Here is a 27,303-nt window from a genome sequence, read left to right as displayed (position 1 = left end):
AGTGTTTGCGAGTTAAGCTGTGTGTACTCAGCATTTTAGCGTATATTTGGTGTTTTCAGCCTAAAATTAGAGAAAGCGGGCAGCATCATTCCTCACCCTGCTGCACTGAGCAGTCTAGTTAGTATGTGACAGTATATGACAATAAAACCTCTGCTCAGTTTTCCAGTTTTGAATCGCATTGCATTTTCTTTAAAAAAAGAAAAAAAAAACGAATCAACTTAAGTGCCTATCAGGTCCCAGACTACAGGTCATAATCTAAACTGGTTCATTTATAGCTTTTATTTTATTCCAGTAAATATAAGATACTTTGTTGTCATTATACAAGAATGTACAACAGAATTACAGATACAAAGTATAAGGAGGATTAAAAAGAGAGCACAAACCTTCCTTTCCCTGGTAGAACATTTGGAAGTATTGCATGACAGGAGCCATGCTAGGTAAAAATGTACATGCTATCTAACCATCACCTAAAATCAATAAACCAAAGTTAAAATACACATTGTAAAATCTTGTCCATCCTGGTCACTCCCGATGAAAATTTAACATCTTCAGCTCAGCCTCCTGTCTTTTTGTCAGCACCACCATCTCCAAACCACACATCATACCCGTCTCACTACCATCTTTTAAACCTTCCCTTTCACTCTCTTTACGATCCTGCTGTCACAAATCACCCCAGACACTCGTCTTCATCCACTCCATCCTGCCTGCGCTCCCTGTGCAGGCTGTCAGCTGCTTTAGATAAATATAGTGTAGTAAAGACTGAGATGCAATGCAGTTCATTTTGTTAAACTTAAATTATGTACAGTTCATTCAGATTCATATTTTTCCTCACAGAGAAACGTAATCCATTCCAAAGATATATAGCACAATATCTAAACATTTTTTAATCCCTGTGTTTGGACATTCAGAGTTCGATAACAAAGTCATGTCTGCAGACACCGTAACCGTGAGGGACATGCTTACAGTGTCTGCGGGGGGGAAATCAAAAGACTCAAAAATCTGATGGAGTGGTTTTGTTGCAAAATAATAGATGAGGGTTAAATATTTAACGATGTTATTCTGCAGAAGTCATTAAACACCATCGTTTGCTCACGTGTGTGCTTCAGGATATCGACTGAACCTCACACCGACTGTAACTGAGGTCTCTACGGTGTGGCTGGACTGAAGCAGAGCATTTTTCTTTCTTTTGTTGAGACAGAACAGCTTTTTCCTTCATGATCTAATGTTTGCATTTGTCTTTTTAATAACACATGTGCCTGATAAATGTTGGTGTAAGGTTGCTCCTGTGCAGGTTGTACTGTTGAGCTAATGCTAAATCAACAGAGTTACATTTGGCCACCAGGTTTCTAACCTTAATAAGCTTTTTCTTTGCTTCCAAAGCTAAACTTTCAGTGTTTCCTAGACTGAGTAAAAGCCTATTTTCCCCTAGAGGCTAAAAAATTCTAATTCCTGAGACAATTTAAGTTCAGCATCCTTAGGTTTTTTTTTACTGACTAAAATAGTAGATCTCTGATGTAATTCAAAGAGTGGAAAACAGAAGAAAACATATTTTTAATAAGCTCTCCTTTACTTTTAAACTTTCTTCCTTTGGGTTCTTGTGAATAATTGCTTTGTAGATATGAGTCACAAGCAAACACAGTTTTGTCAAAAGTTGAGGATTAGTGGTTGAAGAGCCATCAGTAACTAGAATTGAGCGTCAGTCAGCAGTTCAGGTCTGGACGTTTGCTTTATTTCTGTTTTCTGCATTCATGTTATTTCATAAATTTATAATACTTTAAAACAAAATAAAATATTTCCTACATTCACTGCAGCTGATGGCTCAGTGTGTCTCCAGTCAGGCTATACACTCACTTGCCATCTGTCAGCAATTTCCAGCCACTGCAGTGATTTGTCACAATGGCACTGTGAGCAGAGGAAGAGCTCAGAGAGGCTGCAATTCCCACTTTGGGATTGTTATCTGGTCGGATTTTAATCCCAGTTCATAGGTTTTCATCCCCAGACATAAGTGGTTAGAGGATGAGGATTATAGACTGTGAGTGTGATGGTGGTGACGATGAAGAAGGGATGAACCAACACTCTGTAGAAAAGCAAGTCTCTGAAAACGATTTGTTTTATAAGAGGGATCGTTTGTCGGCCTCTTTGAGTTAGAGTATTATTCTATAGTATTCACAGCCAGTGTTGTGCTTGTGTTAGCCCTGTGGTCATGGCTTAATGATAGGCAGAAGAAATGCTGCGTGTGTCTGATTTATAGGCTGCACGATAAAGCACCGCAGCACAGCTGAAGTTTTGACTCAGAGTGAGCCTATAGGAGTACTTTTTAAAAAAAACAATCAAAGTCTGCATTTGCTTTCAATTGTTTCAGCTTTGATGTGTGAAATAGAGATTCGTGCCTTTATGATAAAACGCCCTTTGTCCTTTTAATAACAGAATTAAAGGTAAACCCACCATCACAGCAAAACACCTGAAATTAAGATGTCTTTATGTTTAAATTAAAAGTGACCGACTCATTAGAGAGTCAGGCTTTTTTTTAACATTCTTCTGTAGCAAGAAGAAAAAGAAGTTGGCAGGATTATTTTCTCTTTTATTCTCTCAGTCATTGTCAGGTTTCGTAGATCGGACTCACGCGCAGACCACTAGTGCCTTCAAAAGGTGCATTTATTTACAGTGTTTCCTACAGTGGAATTCATATATACACATAATGGTGTCAAAGGAAAAAGGGGCCAGGGTTCCAGGGTCCAGGAGTGAAAGAGGCAGGAGTCCAGGAAGGGAAAGTTTCCATTCAGTCCTAGCACATCTCCTCTCCTTTATCTCTCTTGCTCCCGTTCAGTCGCCAGGCACAGGGGAAGAACAAGTCCAGAGGCAATCTATGCACAGGCAGAAAAAAAACCATTAGTCTCCTGGTTCAGACATGCTCATAAACTGACTTTACAAAATACAGGACGACTGACGCTGATGACTCAACGATCCAGCGACGAGTAGAGCAGACTCGCCCTCTTAAGAAGGGTTCCAATCTTTCATGATCAGCGACAGATGTGCTGATCACCTCCAGGTGCGTAGGCCAGGGGCAGGAGCCCATACTGAGCTCCGCCCCGGCAGGAGAAAGAGAGAATGGAAGAGGGCGAGAGAGAAAGGGAGAGCAGAGGTGAGAGAGAAAGGTAACAAAAACAAAACACCTGACGGCTGTCAGCTGACGAGGAGCGGAGACCATGACAGTCATCTGTTAACCTTGAAGACAACAGGCAGGGACAAAGATGAGCATCGGCCTCTTTTGTTGAATGAGCAGATGTTCTCTCACTCTGAGACGGCACCGTGTTTGTGTTTCTGACTCATATTGTGGGTTATTAAACAAAGCCCGAGCAGAATCTGTCTGAAATGTGACAGAACATCATCACAAGCCTTTTTGCAAGTCTTTTTTAAAGACCTTGACTGAATCAGGAGGTATAAAACATCTTTGTGCATGTGTAGCAGGTGCTTAGAGAAAGTAAACAGTTGAAATGTCTCCTGTCTTTGAACCCAAACCTGTCATCTCATTATATTTTTGATTAATAATAGGGAGCGATTGGACCTGCAGGTACTGCAGGGGCTCAGGGACCCCCTGGCCTGCAGGGTATGCCTGGAGAGAGAGGAGGTGCTGGTATTCCCGGACCCAAAGGAGACAGAGTAAGCCATGATGGGAAACAAGTGTTAGCAAACTGAATGCATAAACACTCAATTTGTGGAATTTTCCCTACTTGAGTATAAATTTATGCATATTTTCTTGTCACACGACAGACTTTAATTCAGTTCTTTATCCCCACAGGGAGACCTTGGAGAGAAAGGACCCGAAGGTGCTCCAGGCAAAGATGGTGCCAGAGTGAGTGACTGTCATTCATTTGGGTTTTCGTGAATGACAGTAGCTTCTGCTGAATACAGATAGAACGACTTTCATTTATTTCCTGGAAATAAAATGTTGCATACATATCTATCTGCACATGTGAATCTCTTATTTACAGCATATTATACTTTAAATGTAATCTGAAATCTAAAATATTCATTCTTTTGTTCTTTAGAATAAAAGTGTTTTGTTATTCCCGCTGCTCATTTTAAAGCAAAGTGTGAAGTCTCTGTTCTCACACTACAAACCTCTCCAAGTCTTTATACTAACTATACTTTTTTGTTTCATGTTTCAGGGTCTCACTGGTCCCATTGGTCCCCCTGGTCCTGCTGGTCCCAATGGTGAGAAGGTGAGGCGTTTTTACTTTTATTTTATTTGATCTAAATGATGTAATGTCTTGTTCTGCACAAGTCTTTATTTAAGTAGGTTTCTATAATGTAAAGTTAACCTTCTGTATGATGTTGCTGATGTTCTTCCTGTATTTTCTCGCAGGGTGAATCTGGTCCTGCTGGTCCTTCTGGAGCTCCTGGTGTCCGCGGTGCTCCTGTGAGTGTCACAGTTTTTTGTTTTAGTAAAGAAAACATATCAGACTAGGAATTTGGTGCATGCACAGTGACTAGGTCAAATCATCATATATTAGTATATTATATTAAGGCTTTTAGGCAGCATGCATGCTCTTATAGATCTCGTTCACCTGGTTTATGGTGTCACAGTTCAGCACCTCAGCCTGAATTATCATCATCTTTCTTTATTCTTATATTTATACTTAAGCTTTTCAGTTTTCCTTTAGAGCCAGGCATTTTGAAGTATTGGAGCAACTATTTTTAAAACATTGGTCTCAACAGATCCGCCATTTCTCTCAGTTGGCCTAACACCTGAGTTTTTAATGCCTCTGTGTCTTCATCTTTCAGGGTGACAGGGGTGAGACTGGACCTCCTGGACCTGCTGGCTTTGCTGGACCCCCAGTAAGTAGAAAGCCATCACCATGAACTAATCTTACTGCAGACTCCTGAGTGATTTATGTTTCGACTTGTTAGCAAAGTAATAGAAGTATAATTTTACTTTAAAGTGGTTCAACTTGCTTATTTAACTGCAAGTAAAAAAATAACTGCATCTACATGGCGGGGCTTTTCTACCGCTCATATCTAGAAACACTTGGACGTCTAACTGCCTTTACGTCAGTTTTAGGCCTCTGTGAATTATTATTTTCTTTATCTTGACACGTCTTGTTTCCTCGGTGTAATATCTGTGGAGGGAAATTAGTGTCTTTTTGTCAAACATCCATTTAGTTATTGCCAAAGACTCACGATGGACATAAAATAGATGTTTTTTAATAAGCTGCATCCCTCCAAATGGATTTCATCAATATATTTGTGGCAGCACAATTTATCTCTAAACAGGTTGTTTTTTCTCTACCTTACACAATGATTAATTATTGATTTTCTGTCAGGATGAATAACATTACAAGGTATCTAAATGCTATTTGTTTCAGAGCACACCAACTATCACAGTACATTAGGAGCTGCAATTAAAAGTTTTGAAATTGTTGTGTAATTATATCTCATGTCCTACCCCAGCTCTGTATTTGTATTCTTGGACTCTCCTAGAGCAGCTGTTATTTTATCCTTTCTCAATGCAGCTCAAGTTCAGTTGATCTTCTAAAACAGCGGTCCCCAACCCCCGGGCCACGGACCGGTACTGGTCCGTGAGTTGTTTGGTACCGGGTCGTGAGAGTTCAGGCTCGCATGTGAAATGTATGGTTTTCAGGGTTTTTATCGGTTTTAAGTGTTATTTTTTTGTATGTATCGTTAAAACCCTTGTGTTGTCCTCGGGATTCCCATATACTTGTTTGCCATTCACCCAGGGACCATTTTTGACCCGAGGACAACATTACCTCGGTTTATCTGGGTCTTTTCACGTGTATTATGAATAAATCTTCCTTTTTTTTGGTACCGGTACTGTTTTACTGTATTTATACGCAACACCTTAAAGGCTGGTCTGTGAAAATATTGTCGGACATAAACCGGTCCATGGCGCAAAAAAGGTTGGGGACCGCTGGTCTAAAGCCACAGCTCTCCTTCCTTTAAGCTAGCTTTCTTCTAATTGGCTGTCCCAGTAAGACAGAAGATTTGAAATGCAGGTGGGGCTTATGTAGTTCCACACAGAGCTACATGCCTACATGACCCACATCTTCAAAAGAGAAAAAAAGTGCATGAAATTGAGTATTTAGAGCAGATTAATGCCTGAGCTTTTGGGCATTACTATTCACTGACTGCATCATTTGAACCTTTGGTCATGTTTTAAACTGAGAGCTGTGAAAGAAAAAATATAATAGGTCCACTTTAAAGTGTATGTAACACAGACGCTGTGGGCACAACGAGGCTAAATGCTGCACCAGTAGCACTTGTAGACGAGAGTCATAAACTCAATGGCCTGACTTGATTGGGATTTAAAAACAGAGATTTGTGCATAATTTGATGTACTTCTCCATCATAAATGGGGTACTTAAGCAGTTTGGTATTGCAGCGACACAAAAGACAAGTGAAGATATGTCATCTTATCTTAGATCTTATATTTTTTAGTTAGATCTGTTAACCGATAATTTAACAAACCATTTAATATATGATAATGGATCCACACAGGTTACATGTTACATGCAGTGTTAGCAGGTAAACAGAACTCCATGTGTAAAATGAGCCTTTAAACAATTCTTTTAGGTAATTGTGAAAGACCTTTGAAAGTATTTGATTATTAAGACATAGTCCTTTCACTTTTTTTCCTTTGATGTATATCAACAGCTGTTTCTGTCTTTTGCTTTCAGGGTGCTGACGGTCAGCCTGGAACCAAGGGAGAGCAGGGAGAACCTGGACAGAAGGGAGACGCTGGTGCTCCTGGACCCCAAGGACCATCTGGAGCCCCTGGACCCGCTGTAAGTGTCACTACATGTATTATTTCACTATAAATATGTTTTCTAAACCCAAAATAAGGTTGCACAAAAACACTGGATGTTTGTATCCCAGTTTTTCTTATTAATCAAAAGCTTTATATAACAGTACGACAGGCACTGAGTGACAGTTTTTCCTACAAGAAGAGAAACTGTTATGTATGCACAAATCAGCAAAACATTCATTTCTACCTCTCTTTTAAACATGCATGGTGGAGTTTACAAAGTGACAGCAACTGTTGGTGGTGATTGTGCTACATAAGGCAGAATAAGAAACTAGCTGACAGAAACGAGCTACTATAAAATACAACAAATGTCAGAGTGTAACACAGAATATGTTCATTTCAGGGTCCCACGGGTGTTTCTGGACCTAAAGGTGCTCGTGGTGCTCAGGGACCTCCTGTAAGTGATTTTTATCTATACCAAAGAGTCTCACTTTTAAATTATTTTACTCTTGTCTCATAATAACATGTGCAGGAAGCATTATTTTAGGATTTTATTTGTGACTCTGTCTAAATGCGCCCATCTCTGTTAGGGTGCCACTGGTTTCCCGGGGGCTGCCGGCCGAGTTGGACCCCCTGGCCCCAATGTAAGTTCAGCGTCCTGATGACTAAACCCTCCATCAAACTGACTCCATGTGCAGCTTTACACGTGTAGTGGTGATACCAAAACTAAGAGTATGATAAGAGCAAATGAAAAATTAAAGGAAAAGCAAAAATAAAGTGTTTTCTGTAAGCTGTTGATTATCGTGTGCTTCTGCTGAATATATTCCCTATTCAGCATTTTAAAGATGGTGGTGAATCTCCCCATAGTTCCAGAAACTCCTGTTGATGTTTAAATGGCTTTGAATAAATCTGCAAAAGCTATATTTTCAAAATCATCAACCATCTATTGACCTTTGATGGGGCATCCATGCCATCCTTTGAAAAGATCAATTCTGAATTGGTTTACTGGGTTCCCAAACCGAGCCAGAAAACATAAATCGTAATTATATTTGCTGGTGTATAACTGTAGTTGATATAATTTCAGAAAAATCTATTTTTGTCTGACTGTGGAGTTTATATAAAAAGATAAAGATAAAACTACATCTATCACAGGTATGGGAAAAAAAGAACAGCTGGTTTAATTTGTGTTTTTTAAGCAAGAGAAACTGTTGTGAAACAGATACAGGGATGTGTTTTCTAATGCTGCCTGACTTCTTTGTGTCATAGGAAACCTTGTAATTTGCACCTATAAAGTGCTTACCTTTGCTGTTTCAACACCTCCACACTTCACCACAGTGTGTTTGCTTAGATTTTCATTTTCTGCAGACATGCTGCAAAGAAACATATTGTGAGAAAACAGGCTAACCCTGTAAGGGTTCTAATATACAGTCTATGTGTTATTTGAAGTCATATAGAGCTGTACATATCATCACTGGATAGTTAAAATAACAAAAAATACTCATATGTTTCAGTAATGATTCATATTTATGTGTCCTCCTCCTCACACTTGTCAGGGTAATCCTGGACCTCCTGGTCCTGCTGGTCCTTCCGGTAAAGATGGACCCAAAGGCGTGAGGGGAGATGGTGGACCTCCAGGCAGACAGGGTGATGCTGGGCTTCGTGGTCCCGCTGGAACTCCCGGAGAGAAGGGAGACGCTGGAGAGGATGGTCCACCTGTGAGTTTCTCATTCTACAATCAGATTCCATCATAAAACACTCAAGACACTGGCTGGCATCACCTGCAACTCCTTTTTACTTTGTAATACTTGAAACCTCTTCAGTGCACCATATTTAGGCGGTCGTTAGAGCTACTCTGGGGAGTAGAAAATGATCAGATGTGTTTGTTTTCTGCACGTCTGTCGGTGTTTGTGTGGCTCTGTCAGCCCAAAGAGCCAATTTTATCAGTAATGGAAACACCCTCCATTACTGCACAGAGCTGTCAGTGTCCATCACTGGCTGTAATAGCAGACCGAGACATCTGACAGCACAGGGTAGCACAGGCCAGTGACAGACTGATGACAGGAGCCCAGGCTTTTACTTTGCCTACCCCCAGAGCTGCCTGCACGCGCCCGTTACAAACACGTGACAAGTCAAGACAATGACATACCATACTATACATACCACAGACAATAGCTTACCCAAACATCAAGATAGCTGCTGTGCCAAGACTCCGTCCATCCTATAGATTACAGATTTTCAGCCTTGAACCATGTATCAGCACATCAAAGTCTTTGTCAGCTGAACTGGGTGCTCAGTTGTCACTTGGAGTGAGTTGTTTATAGTGGACATGTTTTCAGGGAGAGGACATGTGAAAGAGTGAGCTGTGGCGATGAGGAGAGGTGATGGAGAGACTGACACTGAAAAGTGCAACTGCAGCTGGGAATAAAATCCCATGTGTAGCAAATGACAGAAGAGATAAATCATAGGACACAAACACATCTTTGCTTTGCATTGTATTTGAACTGTATTGAGCGTTTGTCAGTAAACAAAAGTGATGCCTCAAAAAGTCATCACACATCACAAAACCTGCAAGAAATAGCGCCCTGCATAACCTCCGGGCTTTTTTCTTTTTTTTGCATGTCTGTATGTGTTAAATGAACTGTGCACACTCACCTGCCACTTAATTAGGAACAACTTGCTGCTGCTAGGTTAGACCCCCCCCCCCCCCCCCCCCCCTCCCTTTTGTTTACAAAAAGCCCAAATCAAAGCTGCTCTATTGTGGATGCCATCAGAGAATAGTGAATTTATTCTCATGTTCAAGACACCAGTTTGAGCTTTGTGACATGTTTCATCATCCTTCTGTTCACTGTGGTCATAAAGGGCCATAAAGACATGGTCAGCAACAATACACATGCAGGCTGTGGCATTTAAACAATGCTCAACTTTTATGCATGCATGTTTTTTATCCTGAACCTAGTTCTGAAGACACTCATTAGATAATGTCTTTCCAGCTTTCCGCTGACCAGTTAGGTGAGCCTGTGTGAATCGCAGCTTCAGTTTCCTGTTCTTAGCTGATGGGAACGGCACCCAGCGTGGTCTTCTGTTTCTCCATCAGCAGGCCTGAAATATACAAGGGTTATTACCCCTACTGCGCATTCAAGAGGAAAAGAGTTAAATCCCCTTTCTTCCCCATTCTGACTCTCAGTTTGAACTTCAGCAGATCTTCTTTACAATGTCTGCCTGCCTAAAGCCACTGATTTGCTGCCACATAATTGGATGATTAGATTTGCGCTAACAATCAGTGGAACAGGCGTGCCTTATAAAGTGGCTGGTGATTGATGGATCACTTTGAGTGTTTTATTAGCTGTTATCCACGAAAGGCTTCTCACTGTAACTTCACATTAAAAGGATAGAAATTAGAGCCCCATCAGTCCTCTTACTTAACTATCAATCATATATTTTTCTTTCTCTTAAACAATTCTTTGAAGACACCGTCACCTTTCTGTGTGACATCCTGTTATACCGGTGGCTAAAATTATTTAGTCCTAAACGCAGATATATTAGAGTCTATGGGACACCAGAATGAAAGGTGCTTGAACCTATTTATATTATATTACATTGTTTAGTTTGTAATTTTATATCCATGTATTCACTCGTTTTAGTATTTGTGCACTTTCTAGTTTGGGTGATTTTTTTTTATTGATTAGGTTTAGGTTTTCAGATTTGTTTTAACTAGAAGTTAAATTTATAAACTGTAAAATCTCTTGATTTTTCTCAGCTGATTTTCTTGGTTGTTGATACCTATATGATCAAAATTGTTTGTTGATAGTTGTTAAATTAATCCATAACCACCCAAAATAATAATAATAGTAAAAATCTATATAACCACCGCTCTGCCACTTTTCTCCTCTCAGGGCCCGCCTGGTCCTTCAGGTCCTCAGGGATTGGCTGGTCAGCGCGGTATTGTTGGTCTCCCTGGACAGCGTGGCGAGAGAGGTTTCCCCGGTCTGCCTGGACCTTCTGTAAGTAATATACCCACTCACCCACTCATAAAATTCAACTTGCAAATTGTCTGTCAGTTATTTAGTTTAATAAAACGACACATTATTTAGTCTATGTCAGAATAAATCCTAAAATATGATCCTCATAATTTCCAAGAGTCAAACATTACAAATTTAAAATGTTTGTTATCTATTTTGTAGAAATGTTATGTAGACATTTAATTCACAGTAATAGAGCTGAAATAAAATTACAATATAAGCTCATGTATTAGTCATGAGACATAAGCAAAATCATTTGTGATATAAATATTTGTGATATATAATGTAATACAATTAATTTTCCATGCTTCAGATAAACTAGAGAACAAAGGTTGTTTTCTTACCCGTTGATTTTTTTTATTGATTTCCTCCTTTTTTTGGATTTTGACATTTTGACATTAATTGATTGATCAAGAAAACAACTTAAGAAAAGAAAATCAGTGTTGAAAATAGTTGGTGATGTAATTATGTAATCGTTTTGGTGTTTTTTAAACTCTAATCCAGTAAAGTTGGAGCTCATAGATTTGAAGTGTTTTTCTTATTTGGATTTCTTCCACTTGTGTGTCTGTAGTTACTCAGATTGAGGTGTTTCCATATCTTTGCTGGAAGCAACTTAATATCTGTCAATTTAAAAACAAAAATGTAAACAAATGTAACTACAAATCTCTACTTTCCATTCTGTTTTTGTGCATTGCATTCATACCTGCAAAAGGTTTCAAAATCCTTGCACTGCAGTTAACATTTCGCACAGCCTCCCAACTTTTTCAGAAACAGGGTGGTAAAATAAATATTCAGGAAGACGCCTTAAGAGCAGAGTGCCTACTGTTTTGTCACTTAGTACGAGTGAATGTGCAAAGCCTTCAGACAGGCTCCACTGTCATTCTGCTGCCCTAATTGGGTCACAGTCAAATCGAATCTCACATGAGCTAGGGCTGCTCTCCATGTGAGTCTATCTGATGCACAAGATGACATGTGACAAGAAGCCTCCCCTTCTTGCGTCTCACACTATTAGATACGTGACATGAGCTTGTCCCCTACTTACAACATCTCAGTGGGCATGTCCTCACCATCAATTATTCATCCGTACGCATGAAAGGGATGCCAAGGAAACAGCAGTGATGCCAGGAAAGTCACCCAGGAATGTTTCAAGCAGAGAAAATGATTTTAGTAGCGGAAGTGAAGTCGAACTGTGGATTCAGTTACTTTTTGAGGATAATATTTATGAATGATTTATAAAATTTGATATGTACTGTAGGAATATGCACAAGCATACTATGTACAAAAATGTACCCTTTTATCCCAGTTATATATAATGACCATCTTGACAGGTTTTTAAGGTGGCCTATGAGGACCTTTATAAGCTCAGTTAATCCTCTCTGATCATTCACAAAGCTGTGATTGGTCGACAAAAAGGACAATGACTACAGACCAGAATCATACTCAAATTAAATATGACATTATTTCTATATCCACAAGACCCCAGAATTGTTTCTTGTTTTCCTAATTTTACAGCAGAAGCTAAGCTTTTAACATAAAATGACAGCATTCATCAAACATGTTATATTCTATGTAGCGGACTAATCCGACTAAATAAATAATAATAACGGTAACAACTGAATGAAGTCAGTTAAAAGTCTTTTCTCTCATTTCTCCTCAGGGTGAGCCTGGAAAGCAAGGAGCTTCTGGTGGTCCTGGAGACCGTGGACCCCCTGGACCTGTTGGACCACCTGGACTGACTGGACCTGCTGGAGAGCCTGGCAGAGAGGTCAGGGAATAGCTAGCATGCAGCATGTGTGAATTAGATTCATATCTGCAACATTAGGGCTCTCAGCTGTTTTCCTCCGACAGGTGAAGTCCGTTACTATGCACCGCCGTTGTGTCATGTTTACATTTGCATTGTGTTTACACCACATTAATATTGCGCCTCATTGGAGCAGGTTTATTATGCAGCTGATCTGTATTCAGTTAAGGGGACATCTGGTTTGGTGGAAACTATTAACATTTGATTTGGTTCCATTATCTGACAGGGCACCCCTGGATCTGATGGACCTCCTGGTAGAGATGGTTCTCCTGGAAATAAGGTGAGAAGCAAGTCTGGGTCTTATCATCCAATTTTTAATACCCTTATTGATATTTTGGAAACGTTCAAATCAGTATTGCACAATAGTGGCATAAGACTGCACAACAGCAGCAGCGTGAAGCAAAGCAAAACTGCAGCCGGAAGCCTGATGAGATGCTTTTATAGATTCAGCCTCCTGTAATATACAATCACATGCAATTAGTGTTTAAAACACAATCATATTCACTCAGTTTTTTCTTCGTCTGCTGCTGGACTTCTGTATTTTGAGCAGCTTTATTCTGAGTGCACAGTTTTATAAAAATGTATTTATATAGTATATGTGCATTAAATTTTTATTTTTACCATCTGGTTCTAACATCTTTTATCAAACCTTGTGCTTAAGTAGATAGCAGTAATTGAGTTATGTTACGTTACATGTAAATCCCTGACTGTTGTGCTCTCACTCTGCAGGGTGAGCGTGGTAACACTGGTCCTGCTGGTGCTCCTGGTGCTCCGGGCGCTCCTGGTGCTTCTGGCCCAGTTGGTCCCACTGGCAAACAGGGAGACAGAGGAGAGCCTGTGAGTATTACCTCCAAGACAAGCTAAATTAAAATAAGATGTTTCTAGAAAAGCTGCAGCTGAAGAGCAAAGTTTGTTTGGCCTTATGAGATTTATATAAGGTGGATTTTTCTCTGCTGGAAATTAGCATATTGTCTGATAGCGAGTGCTGAGGAGTATGTCTCAAGTGTTTTATCCCTGAGTGACCTGTGGTCTAAGAGGAAAATTAAACTCTGTGCTTGCTTTTCTCATTTACATAACATTCAGTCAGTGTACTATGTTAACAATTGTAGACTATTTTATCACAGTTTGCTTCCTAAACGCAGACATATTTGACTGGTATACAAGCATATTGTTGAACAAGGAGGTACACAGCTGGTACACAATGACAAGTACAGAGTGAAGACAAATTGCTAAATCTTGAAAATGAAACTTACTGTAATTATTAATGAAATTTCTACTAGCAGATTATTAAAAGTTAGAATAATCGTCATTGTGTTCGTATGGTCCATAATTCCTTTTGTTTCTTTTGTGTTTCAGGGTCCACAAGGACCTGCTGGATCTTCAGGACCTGCTGGTGCCCGAGGAATGCCTGTATGTTTCTTTCTGAGAGAAACAAAGCTGCATGCCAAGTCTTGAATAATTTCTGGCCTGAATAAACAAAAGAAAATTGGTTTTGCCACAAGGCTTAAATTAACTCTTGAAATTCACACACATATTACCACGCTTTGTTCTCAGGGGCCCCAAGGACCCCGTGGTGACAAAGGCGAGGCAGGAGAAGCTGGTGAAAGAGGACAGAAGGGACACCGAGGCTTCACTGGTCTGCAGGGTCTCCCCGGACCTCCAGTAAGCATCACTCTCTGCCTGTAAACATACGTCTGCCTCCTGAACTTTGTTGTACACCAGCTCAGTCATTTCAACTAATCCGTGCCTTTGCTGTAGTGCAGTTTTCTTGTCATCATGCTTCAGGTATTTACTGTATTTCTTCTACTTTAGGGTCAACCTGGAGACCAGGGTGCTACTGGACCTGCTGGACCTGCAGGACAACGTGTGAGTACAAATACTCAACTGTAATAAAAAGTGGCAGTCACTTTGAAAAACCATTAGCTTCTTTAAATGCTTCATCTTCAGACCTTAACATCTCAAACTGTCTCTGCAGGGACCACCTGGACCCGTTGGCCCTGCTGGAAAAGACGGTTCAAATGGTCTGCCTGGACCCATTGGACCCCCTGGACCCCGTGGTCGCAGTGGAGAGACCGGTCCTGCTGTGAGTGCTTTTTTGTGCTCATTCAATTCATGCTCCTCTTTTTTTTTTTTTATTTAATTTGTTCCGTCACATATTTATAATAGTTTTTTTTTATTACTTTTTGCTACATTCTGCAAAAAACAGGTTTGTGTTAAATACATGAGAATACCAAAGTTGTTTTCAAGAATTGAAAAAACAAGAATGGGACAAGATTGGAAACTGTGCACGACTGTCACGACCATCATGAGTGCGAGATCTGAGGGGTTTAGTTGTGTGACGTGAGTTGAACATTTGCGCAAATAATTTCGTAGAACATTATTCGCTGGTTTACATCACAGTCAGTCATGACACGATCCTTCCTCTCTGTCCCTGTCGCAAAAGAAAAAACACTATTAGTCGGGGGGGGGGGGTCAAATTTAAATCAAAACCATTATATAAATTAACACGTTTTATTGATTGGTACAAAGAGTAGCAGCAAAATATTATAAAAAGGCAGAAACATAATGTCCACATGGGACAATAAGTTTTTTTAATGTTTGTTTTTTATTATTATACCAGATTATAGCAAATTTGTTGTCCTTATTAAAGATATAAGTAGAAGACATAAAGTCAGTCTGTAAGGAGGGCACACTTATGGTGTAGGAGCTGCAGAAACTGTGTCTGCATTTCATAATTTCATATTGAAGCAGGAATTGTAGGTGCACTGCAACAAGAAATGGACAAATTAAGTGGCAATTAATGGACTGAAAAACAGGAAGGAAAAATTTAGCAAAGGTCAAATTAAATGTGAGTATCAGTGGAAATGAATGACTCGCTTACTACGTGGATGCTGAAAGTGGGAGTGAAGTCTCAGACAAGTTAATAGAAATGAGATACAAGAACAGATTGTAGAGGATTTCCTGAACCCATCAGGAAGAGAGGCTTGACGGGTTTGACAGAAAAGGGCAAAATAATGCAGAAGTGCAATGATTGCAAGACTCAACAAAAAAAGAAGAAGTATATAACCCTCCCGTCTTTATTCTTTTCTCTCAGGGTCCTCCTGGAAACCCCGGACCCCCTGGTCCTCCTGGTCCCCCGGGCCCTGGCATCGATATGTCTGCCTTCGCTGGTCTGGGTCAGACTGAGAAAGGCCCCGATCCTCTCAGGTACATGAGAGCCGACCAGGCTTCTGGAAATCTCCGACAGCATGATGCTGAGGTCGACGCCACTCTCAAATCTCTCAACAACCAGATTGAGAACATCCGCAGCCCTGAGGGATCCAAGAAAAACCCTGCTCGCACCTGCAGAGACCTGAAACTGTGCCACCCTGACTGGAAGAGTGGTGAGTGACACCGAGGGGAATTGGTTAAATTTGGGGTGAGATGAGAAAGCAGACAGGAATTTTTTGCCATCTCAATTTAGTAAAGTCAAGGTTTGTATTAGCCAAGGTTCTGCAGTTGGGGAGTGTTTGGATTGAGCTGATTTAGTCTGTTTTTTCAATATTAGAAAAACAAAACATTATACAATAAATTTCCAAGTATTATCAGATTTTTAATTTACCAAAGACCGAGAATGATGCGCTCCCATGTTCCTGTCTTTTTCCATCTGCAGGAGAGTACTGGATTGATCCCAATCAAGGCTGCACCGTAGATGCTATTAAGGTCTTCTGCAACATGGAGACAGGGGAGTCCTGCGTCCACCCCAAGCCTTCCAGCATCCCTCGCAAGAACTGGTGGACCAGCAAGAGCAAGGACCGCAAACATGTCTGGTTCGGAGAAAGCATGAATGGAGGATTCCATGTAAGTTGCATCAACATTTTTAAATTCTCTGTGCCTGTGAAACGGGAAGCGGATTCACTGCTATGCACATGTTAAACTATTTTAAAAAGTCAATGATATGAAAACAGTGGAGGCAGGTCGGCAGTTCAGCATAAATATTGATCATTGGTTGACACGTCTATGGATTCTGCTGCACGATGAGCAGTGCCTTTTCCATCGTTTTCTCTTAAGTCTATACTAGTCTTACTTAAAGCAAAGTTAAAAAGCATCTTGGTCTCAAGTAGAAACCTTATAAATAAAGTTTAGCAGAAGAATAAAAAGCACATTTTGGCTGAGCGAGGACATAAAATCAATGACTCCCTCTTAAAGCCCCTGTATGTAAGGTTTTTAAAATCTGAAACATCATCTCAACAACCAGGAAAAAAACACACATGCGTATAAACTGAACCATAAAAACAATTGCAACTGTTATTCTAACTTTCCCTTCCTTCAATTCCTATGCAATGCAGTTTAACTATGGCGATGACAGCCTGGCGCCCAACACTGCCGCCATTCAGATGACGTTCCTGAGACTGCTGTCCACTGAGGCTTCTCAAAACATCACCTACCACTGTAAGAACAGCGTGGCCTACATGGACGGCTCGACAGGCAACCTGAAGAAGGCCGTGCTGCTGCAGGGCTCCAATGACGTGGAGATCAGAGCCGAGGGCAACAGCCGCTTCACTTACGCTGTGTTGGAAGATGGCTGCACGGTAAGACCAGCAATATGGCTGACATCCATATACATTACACCCACACTGTCAGAGAATCGTAAAAACGTAATGAGGGATGTTAAAAGTGGCTGAGAGAACAATAAAGCTCATACAAATTTCTTGCTGTGTTCACTCACGAAACTAATCTCATTCTCTCCAGTTCTGGAGTAGTTAGAGGTTGTTTAACAGCTGTTTGCACCTGTCGTTCTCGCTCTACAGAGACACACGGGAAAATGGGGCAAGACGGTGATTGAATACAGATCACAGAAGACCTCTCGTCTGCCCATCCTGGACATTGCACCCATGGATATCGGTGGAGCAGACCAGGAGTTTGGAGTCGATGTCGGGCAGGTCTGCTTCTTGTAAAGAACGAGGGATCAAATTATCGAGAAAAAAGAAGTGGAGATTTGAAAAAGAAAATAACATGAAAGAGGAGCACACCTCAGATAAAGGAGGCGAGGAAGAGAAAAAAAGAAAAATCAAGACACTTTTTTTTTTAAATGGGACTTTTTTTCTTAGTAGAAAGTGCTTTTCCAAGTTGAACTCCATAGGATATCTGCACTGAATGGCACCAGCACCTGTCATTTGTGATTCATCCAGCATTGCCTCCAGTCAGCTCGCCCCTGCCCACCCCAAACCACGGACTCCCTGTTTTCTCCAAAAATGCTACCTCCCCACCTGCACCCCTTCTCCCTCCCTGCCAACTAATCTTTTGCATATTCGCGAACAAGAAGGAGGAAGTATGAGGAGAGTACAGGAGCATACGTAGGAATTGGAGAGAGAACAATGTGTTGGTGTTATTTATTTATTGTTTAGGTTGAGATCCCTGGTGTGACAGGACTGAGTTTGTTGCTAAGTATTGAAAAGTGGCTTACACACAAATAATTTCCACCAACTCTCTCTCGTACTTCCTCCTCTTTTCTAACCATCCCATCGCTCCTGTACAATATCCACTAAAGAATGAAACAACAACAATCAAGCTGCAAAGAAAGTGCAGGTGTTCCTATTTCTACTGCCACAGTGTGTCAAAAGTTACTGTGTATTATAAATAAAGTCAATGGTGCTATTGTTGTAAAACAGTTTGTATTTTTTATCAGCCAGATACTCACATTTAGTGACCTGTATATATGTATATATATGTATATGTGTGTATACATATATATACAGTTTCTCAGAGAGAGCATGTTGCCCAGGATTTTGGATTTCAGGGTGATAAAAGTCCCGGCTTGCCCCCCCCTCTTTGCTTCGTGCCTTCGTACATAAACAAATATGGCCCCCTCGTAAATTTTTACAATCAAGTCATGTTCATTTCTTTAAAAATTGTTTTCTTTTTCTTTTCCTAACATTTGTTTTGGTATGTTAAAGCTACCTCACGCTAAAAAAGATCTTGACAAGTTGAAACTGAGGCCTTTTCCACCTCAAATCTTTACATGTGTGTGATCAACATGTTGAAGATTTGAAAATTTGATCATTAAAGCCCAGTCTGCTGCCCCCCACCCGCCCTGACCTTCATCCCTCTCTGCTTCCTGCCTTCAGTCTCCTCACAGCACGCGCCCTCTGCTTCACACTCACGATGTAAAGCGTGTTTGACTTTGTTGCTCCGGTCCTACAGCCAGCCAGAGGGTCCATTTGTGTGAGGTTGTGTATATTTTCTATTATTAATAATAATATTATTATTAATAATAATAGCATTATTATATTATTATGATCATGACTTGTTTTTGTTACGTTTTAATTAATGTAAATTGGAAATAAAAGACAAAACCAAGTCAAAGGCTGAAGTTGCGTTTTATTTATGTTCCGTTTTGTTCTCCCTGGTGATGAAATATCTCGTCCTTAAAAGAAACATTCAAACATAAATAAAAAAGACAACGTATCATATCTACCCTGCTTCTATTTTATGTTTCTGTGCCAATATCTGGATTTATTTCCAGGGAAGAGCAGTGATGGATATGGTTTAATTTTGCCTTGACTGATGATGGAACAAAACGTACCTGTGATGGTTTTCCAATCGTTTCCTTCACTTTTCATGCACAGTAAAGTAGAAATGGGAAACACTGCCAACTGCGATCAGCTCATACTGCGATTTGTCTCTCTGTACTTCATTTCTATTCTTCTAATTGCATTTTTCTATCTTCAGTAGAAATAAATCAAGAAGCATTTCTATAAACAAAGTAGAGCAATGTTTGTTTTATTTGTATTTTTTTTTTTCTGTTTTTCCCCCAACGTCGCTTTTCATGGCTCATTTATTATTTAATGTAATACTTTCCAATATGAGTTTACCCTTGTTTGGATATTTTTGGGTGAACAAACAGACAAGAAAACAAATCACTGGGATGGAAATACATCATCAATAATAATAATAATAAAAAAAAATCTACAGGAAAAAACATTTGATTTTTGGGGTTGTTACAATCATCACTGGAGAGACCAGGAGCATTATTATAAAGATATGAAACTGAGCTCAGGCACATCAACACTAGATGTAGGATTTATGACAAACAGCTAACGTTCAAGAAATATTCAGAGTATGTACGGTTACACATACAGTTTATTCACAGGCAGTTTTGCTTTTTAAGTCACATAACGAGCGTCCACTGTTTTATTCTCGTCTTCTTCTTGCCTGCGGTTTACCAACAAGACTGGTTTCACACACAGATCGTAACAATATCAATAACTGACTCTAGTTCTGACAGCATGGGAACAGCGCAGACCTGAACCAGAATCTCTCTCTGAGGGTCCAAAGTAAACAAACCACACTCATCAATATAACACATTAAATGTTGACCTATTCCAGCGTGTGCCTCGGCTCTTCCCACTTTACCAACCCAGCTTTTAGATAAGATAATATTTTATTGTATATAATGGCCACATAGACATTTGTACACTTTAATCGATCACATACTGATGATACATGAAAAAAGAAGCCATGCTAGCAGCTCTATGACACTGTATGGCCCCTCAGCACAGTGCTCTGAGCTAAATCCTACCAACATCCTCACAACGACAGTGCTAACATACTGGTATTAGTAGTTTACCATAACCATAACTTGGTTTTAGAATGGACCAACAGGTATTTGGTCCAAAGAGATTTTTTTTAAGTCATAATTATTACAAATTGATCTGAAGATCTGTGTGGCTCACATACCTATAAAAACATGTTATAAACTAGCTGTTCCCATTAAACCACTCATTGCTGACTGGGTTGCATTGTTGCCCTTGTTTCCAAAGTCTTTTTTGTGTGTGTGTTTGAATACAATGAGAGTGAAACCTAAAATTATGCCGTAAATAACAAGCTTACTTTTCCCCATTTATGATCCCACACTCCGGTATGGAGACACGTTTTAAAGAGGTTGACTAGCAAACTGAAAATAGGGCTTTTTACAGTCTCTAATGCAACAGTGAAGGATGACAAATCCAGATTTATTAAATCACATTGCACACCCTCTCCTCACAGAATGCTAACATATTACCACAGTAAATCTGAATTCAATTAAATCATGTGATACTGGGTGAAATGCGGATGTTTATCCAGGCAGGGTTTGTTCTGCATGCGTGCAAAAAGCTAGGCTGAGGATTCAGTGCACCTGCGGTACACCTACAGGAATAGCATTAATTGTAACACTACAATCTGTCGTGTTCTAATCAAAGCAATTTATTATCAAAGTGTTTTGCTTATTTTCACACTGCCTTTTAAAAGAAAATCCAATGTGATGGGGTTGTGTAAAAGAAAAAGAAATGCAGCCCCAAATAATCAGGACTCGAGGTTTTCTACCAGCTCCTCTCTGGATAAATATGTGTATTAATAATTGTTTTCTAAATTGATTTGGACTCTCTGTACACCAGGCGATACTGGGTATGTATACTAAACGGACACACAATAGTTCACCTCCAGCTCTAATGGATTCCTTAGAGAAAATTTAGATCAGAGGCTTTCCAGTGACACAAACACTGGGTCAGTGCTGATATATTAAAAAAGGCTTAAATTATATCTGCGCAAAATCAATAATATCAAAGTAAAAACGGCCACAGCTATGCACAAAAATGCACGTGCACACGTACGCACACATATTAGACAAGCAATTATAAGATGACACACATTAGCGTTTGCACACTGTCCTCGACCTGATAAACACTCCAGCTGATTAGTGCCTTTCAGTAGTTTTATTAAGGGTCAGTTGGTCAACGACTCCTAATTAGAGCTTAATTTAAGATAAAAGAACACAGTATGAAGCATGGTGGGAGGATAAAAGAGGGGGTGCAAGAAGATGTCTTACATGTTACACTTTCACTTTGTACTTTTAGGGATTGTTAAATTTTCTCTCAGTAGAGATGGTGGGATGAGTAAGCAAGTATTTGTTTTATCCACAATTAGCAAAAAATATGATGGGAAAGGAAATATGAAGACATTTGCAGGGTGTTCGGGAGCTACGTTTCCTCTGTGTGTGCATCTTCCACTGCTGGTTTTCACCATAACTCCACATAGAATTTCAAAGTCAAGGTTGGTAAAAATAACATTTTCTTTTAAATTTCAGCTGAGCAGGAGTTTAGAAACCTGTACTGAGAGTATCTGTCTCAGTAGGGGTCTTGCGTGGGCTGGGTAAACTCTTCAGGTACTCCAAATGTCTGCGAGCCTCGGCTTGGTTCTGCCTCACATAGTACACTACATACACAATGACCATGAAGAACCACACAAACATGGTCACCAGCATGGCTACATCAGTGGTCTTCCTCTGCAGACTGCAGAAATTCACCCCAGAGTCCAGCAGTTTAACCAGCGGTTGGCCTGCGTGCTCGCCCAGTGACCCCGGATCCTCCCACCTGCTCCCCTCACCCACCCCCCGCACAGAGCTCTCACATATTATCCCATTCACTGTCTCAGGCTCCAGGTTCAGAGTCTCCATCAGCTCCTGGAGTGTGCAGTCACAGTGCCAGGGATTGTGGTAAAGACGTGTCTTTGCACGAGTGGAACCAAACTCCTCCTTGCTGACGTGCCTCAGCTGGTTATGTGAGAGGTCCAGCAGGCGTAGCTCGGGCCCCAGATGTTGCAGGGCCCCAGAGGCAAGCGAGTCGATGCGGTTGTGGGACAGGTACAGGTCTCGCAAGCGGACCAGGTTACTGAAGGCACTCTCTGGGATGTTCCGTATGTAATTGCGCTCCAGGTGGAGGGAGACAGTTTCTGGTGGGATCCCCTCTGGGATCTCCCGCAGCCCAGCATCCGAGCACAACACCGTGGCCGTGTCCCAGGCACAGTGGCAGCTGTCCGGGCACTGTGGGAACACTTGGCCCCACAGAGCCAAGAACAGGAGTGACACACGAAGCCATGAGTGAAGATCCAGTCCTTTACGTCTTCCTCCACTGAGGCTGTTACATCTCGCCTCACACCAGCCCGTGCACATGGCCTCACCATAGCCTCCTGACACACACCAGGTCCCAGTTAGCCGCACACTGTTGCGCTGGGAGAATCTGACAGATTGAGAGAAAAGAGGTCAGTTTGGAAATGAAGACTCTCTCTCTCTCTCTCTTTACTTAATCTGCAAACACATGCAATCATAACAAATGCTCACAAGGGGAGATTATGATGTTTTGGGAGGAGGGGCAGAAAAAAGGTCAGTGGCTAAAGAGACAGACAGTGAATGAGCTTAAACGCGGCTTATTCCACGAAAGCCCTCCTGTATGGAGAGGCATGTAATACAAATGGACTCAAACATGTAAGAGGACAGTTTCTATGCTAGAAAATCACCCCTTGTCATGCATATCGAAGAAAAATGTTTGTTAATAACTCTGAAATGAAACTGGACTTTCAGTGGAACCATCAGCAAGTTTTATTGCAATGATTCCCTCACGAATCACAGTTCAAGCCGTAATGACGGTTTAAGTGATCTAATAGGGTTAAAAATCCTCTCTTGTACTTCTGCATTAAAGGGACGTAAATCATTATAAAAGATCATCTTAAACCCATTCCTCTCCTGTTGTGCTCCTCCAGAATAACAAGTTTAAGATGAGAAGGAAAGCATTACATTACACCCATCAATACATGCTCATCTCATTTATCCCTGTATTTATTTCCCCATGATGCCATATCCCCTTAATCATCTTCCAAGGGTGAGGTAGAGGAGATGTGTATTGTAGGATGTAGGTTAGAAAGGGGTTGGATCGATAAGCCCAAGCATTGCCTGCTGCACTATTAACTGCATGAACATTAATCCTGCCCGAGTCCCACAGTGTCAATAAGTGACAGGGCTGGAAAAAAAAATAACCCAGCAGCAATCTGGGTGTTAGCATCTGCTCGCTTCTCCCACAGTTTAGAGGCAAAAGTTTAAAAAAAGCAACATGAGCAAAACCAACTGGGACTCTGCTTTAAATATGTTTTTTTTCCCCCTTTCTTTAAAACAAATAAATAAAACCATGTGGGTCTGTAGGTGGTGTGAGGGCAGCCTGTTCTTGTTTTGCTGACACAAGCATGGCCATATGATGTTCTTGTTCCCAGACAGAAATCACAAAACACTCCTTGAATTTGATTAAAAGACTATCCTCTTAAAATGTCAAGCACCCTCCGCTTTCTCCCCATTTTCATAATAGAATAAAAACTGTCATGTGTCTCTATTGTCCTGACAGCAGGGCTGAGGGTTTCAACCCCGACTCAAGCGGCCTAGATTTGGATGATATGCCTGAAGGTGACTGGGTGACAGCCCTCTGATGTCCATCAAGCTGCCCTCTGTGCCTTATAAACTGTGCAGAGGATTTGGCTCTGCACTCAACGGTCCGTTATTAACATACTGAATGCAGATGCATGCAAATCCCCAATTAGCAAAAATAATCATCTGCTGCATTAATAAGAATGGGATTGAGAAAGACCGGGGTGGGGAGGCTCCCAAAGCAAATACAGCTGTGGTTACAGCTGGTGACTGCAGTTTCCAATTATTTTTTTTCTAATATCCCTTCCTAATTTTAAAAGGCATTTAATCCGAAATAGAAAAGACATTCTCGGAATTTCCTGCACCCAACATAGTTTTTGACAAAATGAACCTGCACCGACATAATAACGATGCCGGTGAAATTTCATGCAGACTTTAGATGACATTAATCTGCGTGAAACAGGTCAACTAGTCTACCCGAAGCAAAGGGCGTCCACAAAACAGCGCTTTCCGTTTGGTGACACTAAATGTGATTTTTTTCTGTATCATTTTTAAACTTTTGTGCGATAAAAATGAAGTTACTTGAATTTTATGTGCAGCTTTTTTTCTCCGCTTGCCTTATTAGGCTAAAGTTAATGCATTTCTTCTTCTTTTTTTCTTCTTTTTTTTTAAAGAGAGAGAAGCAATTCGCGAAGGATCTGAATGTCAGGGCTCGTTTTTCCAAGTGAACATAAATAAACTCACCTGTAAAACCGTTTCTGGTGAAGTTTGGATCCACGCGGCGGGTGAGGATGTTTATTTAGACTCCGTTTGTAGTTTTTCTTCCCACAGACTGGATGAACATCATCATCATCATCATCCTCTTCCTCAGAGTTGACAAATTTCCCAAAAAGGCAGAAAAAGAAGACAGACAGAGAATCACCTGAGAGCGCGTGGCGGTCTGTCCCCTGCGGAAGGCTCCATCACTGACTGTCTCACTAGTGGAGGGTAGTTATAGCGATAAAGATGTGGGGCAAACTCTCTCCCTCCCTCTGTATCTGCTTGTGCGCGCGCGCTTGTATATGTGTGTGTGCGTGTGCGCGCGTGAGACGAAAACAAACGCGGGAGGTGTGCCCTCCACTCCTTCTGTCCCTCACTAGAGCTGGAATCAATCTCAGCTTTCTGAGAAGACGCTGGTTAACTTAATTAACCTATAGATATAATTAGATTCTTCCAACCATTTTTCCAGCAGAATCAGATTGAAACTCAGCCATGCGCACAGTTACACAGATTAGTAATTTATTTATTCATTTTAAGTAAGCAAAAAAAAAAAAAAAGAAAAAGAAAAAGAGCCTAATCATTGTTTGATAGAGCATGTGAAATAATAAATAGCTTATATCACCTGCAAAGCTGAGCGGGCTATTTACAAAAGCTGCAGCTGTTCACAGTTAGATAAACAGGAGTCCTGACTGATAGAGCTGAAAGGAAAACAGCATTAAAGGGAAAATGCGATTCTTCTAATCACTCCTGTTTTGTCCACGCTTAGTAGTGGAGGTCAAGTAGAAAGAGACTTCATTTGTCACAGTGTGCAGACACAGAGAGTGGATCAAGCTGAAAATGAAGACTGACTTGGACACGCAGGGAAACATAAGCATGGACCTACAAAGGAGCAGCAGAACATATGGCAGCCTTGACATTTTGAATTTCCACATAAATGACATGGAAACACCATCAGACCGGGAGACAAAACAGCAGAAAACAGAATGTATGCAGAGAGCAGGCGCACTCTCAGGATGAGTGACCTGCTCCGTCTCTGATTTTCTATTGTAAGCAGCAAAAATATCTGCCCATGTACAGCAGAGCCCTCAGGGGGGAAAGGATGGGTCTGACAGCCATGATGGCACCTCGTATCCCTCCTCTGCCTCTACAGCCCGTCCCGCTCCTGCTAAATCTATGACATTCCCACTCCTGACAAATACAGAACGCTGCAAGTATAATGCCTTTTTTTGCCCCCACATTCCAGCTGAATACTTGTGAATGTTTTGCCCTTGATGGGTGATTGTTTCCATGTTTGCCAGACATGATGCGGCAGACAGGCTGAGTTTTGTGGTTTTTCCAGATAGAAAACAAGGGACAAAGGGGTGCATAATGAGAAAGCACATGGCGGCAGATAGAAAAATCTCCTACTCAAGAAAAGAAAGAAAAAAAAGTATTGCACATTGTCTATTTTTGCTCCCTGAACTGAGAGCGAATCGCATGATTTTGGGTCCGAAGTTCAATTTGCAGGAAGAAAAATAAAAGCTGTACCACATGGTGAGAAGGCTATGGAGGGTCTATTTGTACAATATCGGATGAAGATCTTTTAAAGGATGCGCATGCCTCTGAGCAGCACGATGATGACAACACTGACAATATGAACTCCAAGGAAAACCATCACTGCAGTCAAGTGAAACAGTTTGGCATCATCTGTTTGCTCGGGTGTTGTCCTCAGAGGGGAAAACTGAGCAAACCACACAAATTTGTAAATACAAAGAGGCAGTGGAAAAGATCTGCCAGCCAGAAACAAAAATCTAGTTCTTTCTGTGCACACGGTCCGTGTTTTTGTCCTTTATCTGTGTTGTGAAAAGAAAGGGCAAAAAAATAAAACCCACAAAACTCATGTGGCTATACCTCTCCATTAGGTATAGTGAGGGAGAGGAGGGGGAGCGAGAGAAAAGAAAAAGTAGTGGAGCATTTCTTGTAACTAGCCTGTCATTCTCTCGGGATTAAATCCACTAACAACAGGTCAGGCTGGGGGCAGGTGTTCTGCTGAGGCTCTCAGTAGCCATTTTTCCACAGCGTGGCCAAGTGGGACTCGGTAGTGCTGGAGTCGTCTTAAAAATGCTTACGACCGAGGACTAACACAAAGATCTGGTTTGCTGCTGTGTTGTTAAAAACTACAACACAGACGGAAAATCATCTCTGCTGACAAAACAAAGTATTAAAAAATGTTGCTTTGTAGGGGCTTTGGGTGACAGCAAAAGACTTGCAGCCCGTTTGTTCTGTAGCAGCAAAACCAGCGCATGGGCTAAAATGCAAAGCAGAGCTTTTGAGGACACTAAACATTTAGAATATAGTCACAGAGCACCCTGTGATTTCCTGTGCACAGCAATCAGGCAAGTGCACTTGACCATGAATAAGCCTGAAACTGTGCATGTGAGGGTAAAGTGGAGACTGGGAAGCTCAAATCGATGCATTTAGGCTACACATCAGTTCTTTCCTCCTTTCAATCTGATGCTTCTCTCAGAGAGTCTCCAATTCTGCCACTGTGATGAATGCACCTTTGCTGTGTCCTGCTCCTTTGAGTGAAGCAAGCTGTGAAAAGGGGTTATCTTCTACATCTCCCAAAACAATACAGCATCAGTTGGCAGGGATTACAACACCATGTGACTATAAAAGGCTGTGACAAATGTGTATGGATTGGATTGAGACCTTGGCTCGGGACCAGCACAATAGAGAGCAGAGTAATAACACTAAAACGTGTATCTGTGTG

General features: G+C 41.0%; 2 protein-coding genes across 3 annotated transcripts in view; one reads left to right on the top strand and one right to left on the bottom strand.

The window, feature by feature from the left end:
- LOC147331332 (uncharacterized) overlaps positions 1 to 18,330 on the top strand; it is a 47,402-nt gene extending 29,072 nt beyond the window's left edge. For both annotated transcript variants that reach the window (XM_086293618.1, XM_086293617.1), the window contains 21 exons: positions 3,553 to 3,660; positions 3,800 to 3,853; positions 4,170 to 4,223; positions 4,367 to 4,420; positions 4,786 to 4,839; positions 6,696 to 6,803; positions 7,167 to 7,220; positions 7,354 to 7,407; positions 8,317 to 8,478; positions 10,657 to 10,764; positions 12,440 to 12,547; positions 12,810 to 12,863; positions 13,313 to 13,420; positions 13,940 to 13,993; positions 14,138 to 14,245; positions 14,396 to 14,449; positions 14,559 to 14,666; positions 15,678 to 15,966; positions 16,236 to 16,423; positions 16,912 to 17,154; positions 17,374 to 18,330. In XM_086293618.1, the coding sequence (XP_086149744.1) occupies positions 3,553 to 3,660; positions 3,800 to 3,853; positions 4,170 to 4,223; positions 4,367 to 4,420; positions 4,786 to 4,839; positions 6,696 to 6,803; positions 7,167 to 7,220; positions 7,354 to 7,407; positions 8,317 to 8,478; positions 10,657 to 10,764; positions 12,440 to 12,547; positions 12,810 to 12,863; positions 13,313 to 13,420; positions 13,940 to 13,993; positions 14,138 to 14,245; positions 14,396 to 14,449; positions 14,559 to 14,666; positions 15,678 to 15,966; positions 16,236 to 16,423; positions 16,912 to 17,154; positions 17,374 to 17,520 (2,271 nt within the window). In that variant the 3' untranslated portion in view covers positions 17,521 to 18,330. The remainder of the gene's footprint in view (positions 1 to 3,552; positions 3,661 to 3,799; positions 3,854 to 4,169; positions 4,224 to 4,366; positions 4,421 to 4,785; positions 4,840 to 6,695; positions 6,804 to 7,166; positions 7,221 to 7,353; positions 7,408 to 8,316; positions 8,479 to 10,656; positions 10,765 to 12,439; positions 12,548 to 12,809; positions 12,864 to 13,312; positions 13,421 to 13,939; positions 13,994 to 14,137; positions 14,246 to 14,395; positions 14,450 to 14,558; positions 14,667 to 15,677; positions 15,967 to 16,235; positions 16,424 to 16,911; positions 17,155 to 17,373) is intronic.
- Positions 18,331 to 19,328: 998 nt separating this feature from the next.
- Positions 19,329 to 25,118, bottom strand: LOC147331331 (leucine-rich repeat-containing protein 3-like). Its single transcript, XM_086293615.1, has 2 exons — positions 24,537 to 25,118; positions 19,329 to 22,620 (listed from the first exon to the last, which is right to left on the bottom strand). The coding sequence occupies exon 2, from the start codon at positions 22,551 to 22,553 to the stop codon at positions 21,702 to 21,704; it is 852 nt and encodes a 283-aa protein (XP_086149741.1). The 5' UTR covers positions 22,554 to 22,620; positions 24,537 to 25,118; the 3' UTR covers positions 19,329 to 21,701.
- Between the last annotated feature and the right edge of the window lie 2,185 nt (positions 25,119 to 27,303).

The sequence above is a fragment of the Aulonocara sp. 'chitande type north' Nkhata Bay genome, linkage group LG5 (assembly GCF_057382095.1).
Source record: "Aulonocara sp. 'chitande type north' Nkhata Bay isolate Kocher_YH1m ecotype deep benthic linkage group LG5, A_spYH_male_GT1.1, whole genome shotgun sequence".
Lineage (NCBI taxonomy): Eukaryota > Metazoa > Chordata > Actinopteri > Cichliformes > Cichlidae > Aulonocara > Aulonocara sp. 'chitande type north' Nkhata Bay.
This window is presented reverse-complemented; position numbering and strand designations above follow the sequence as displayed.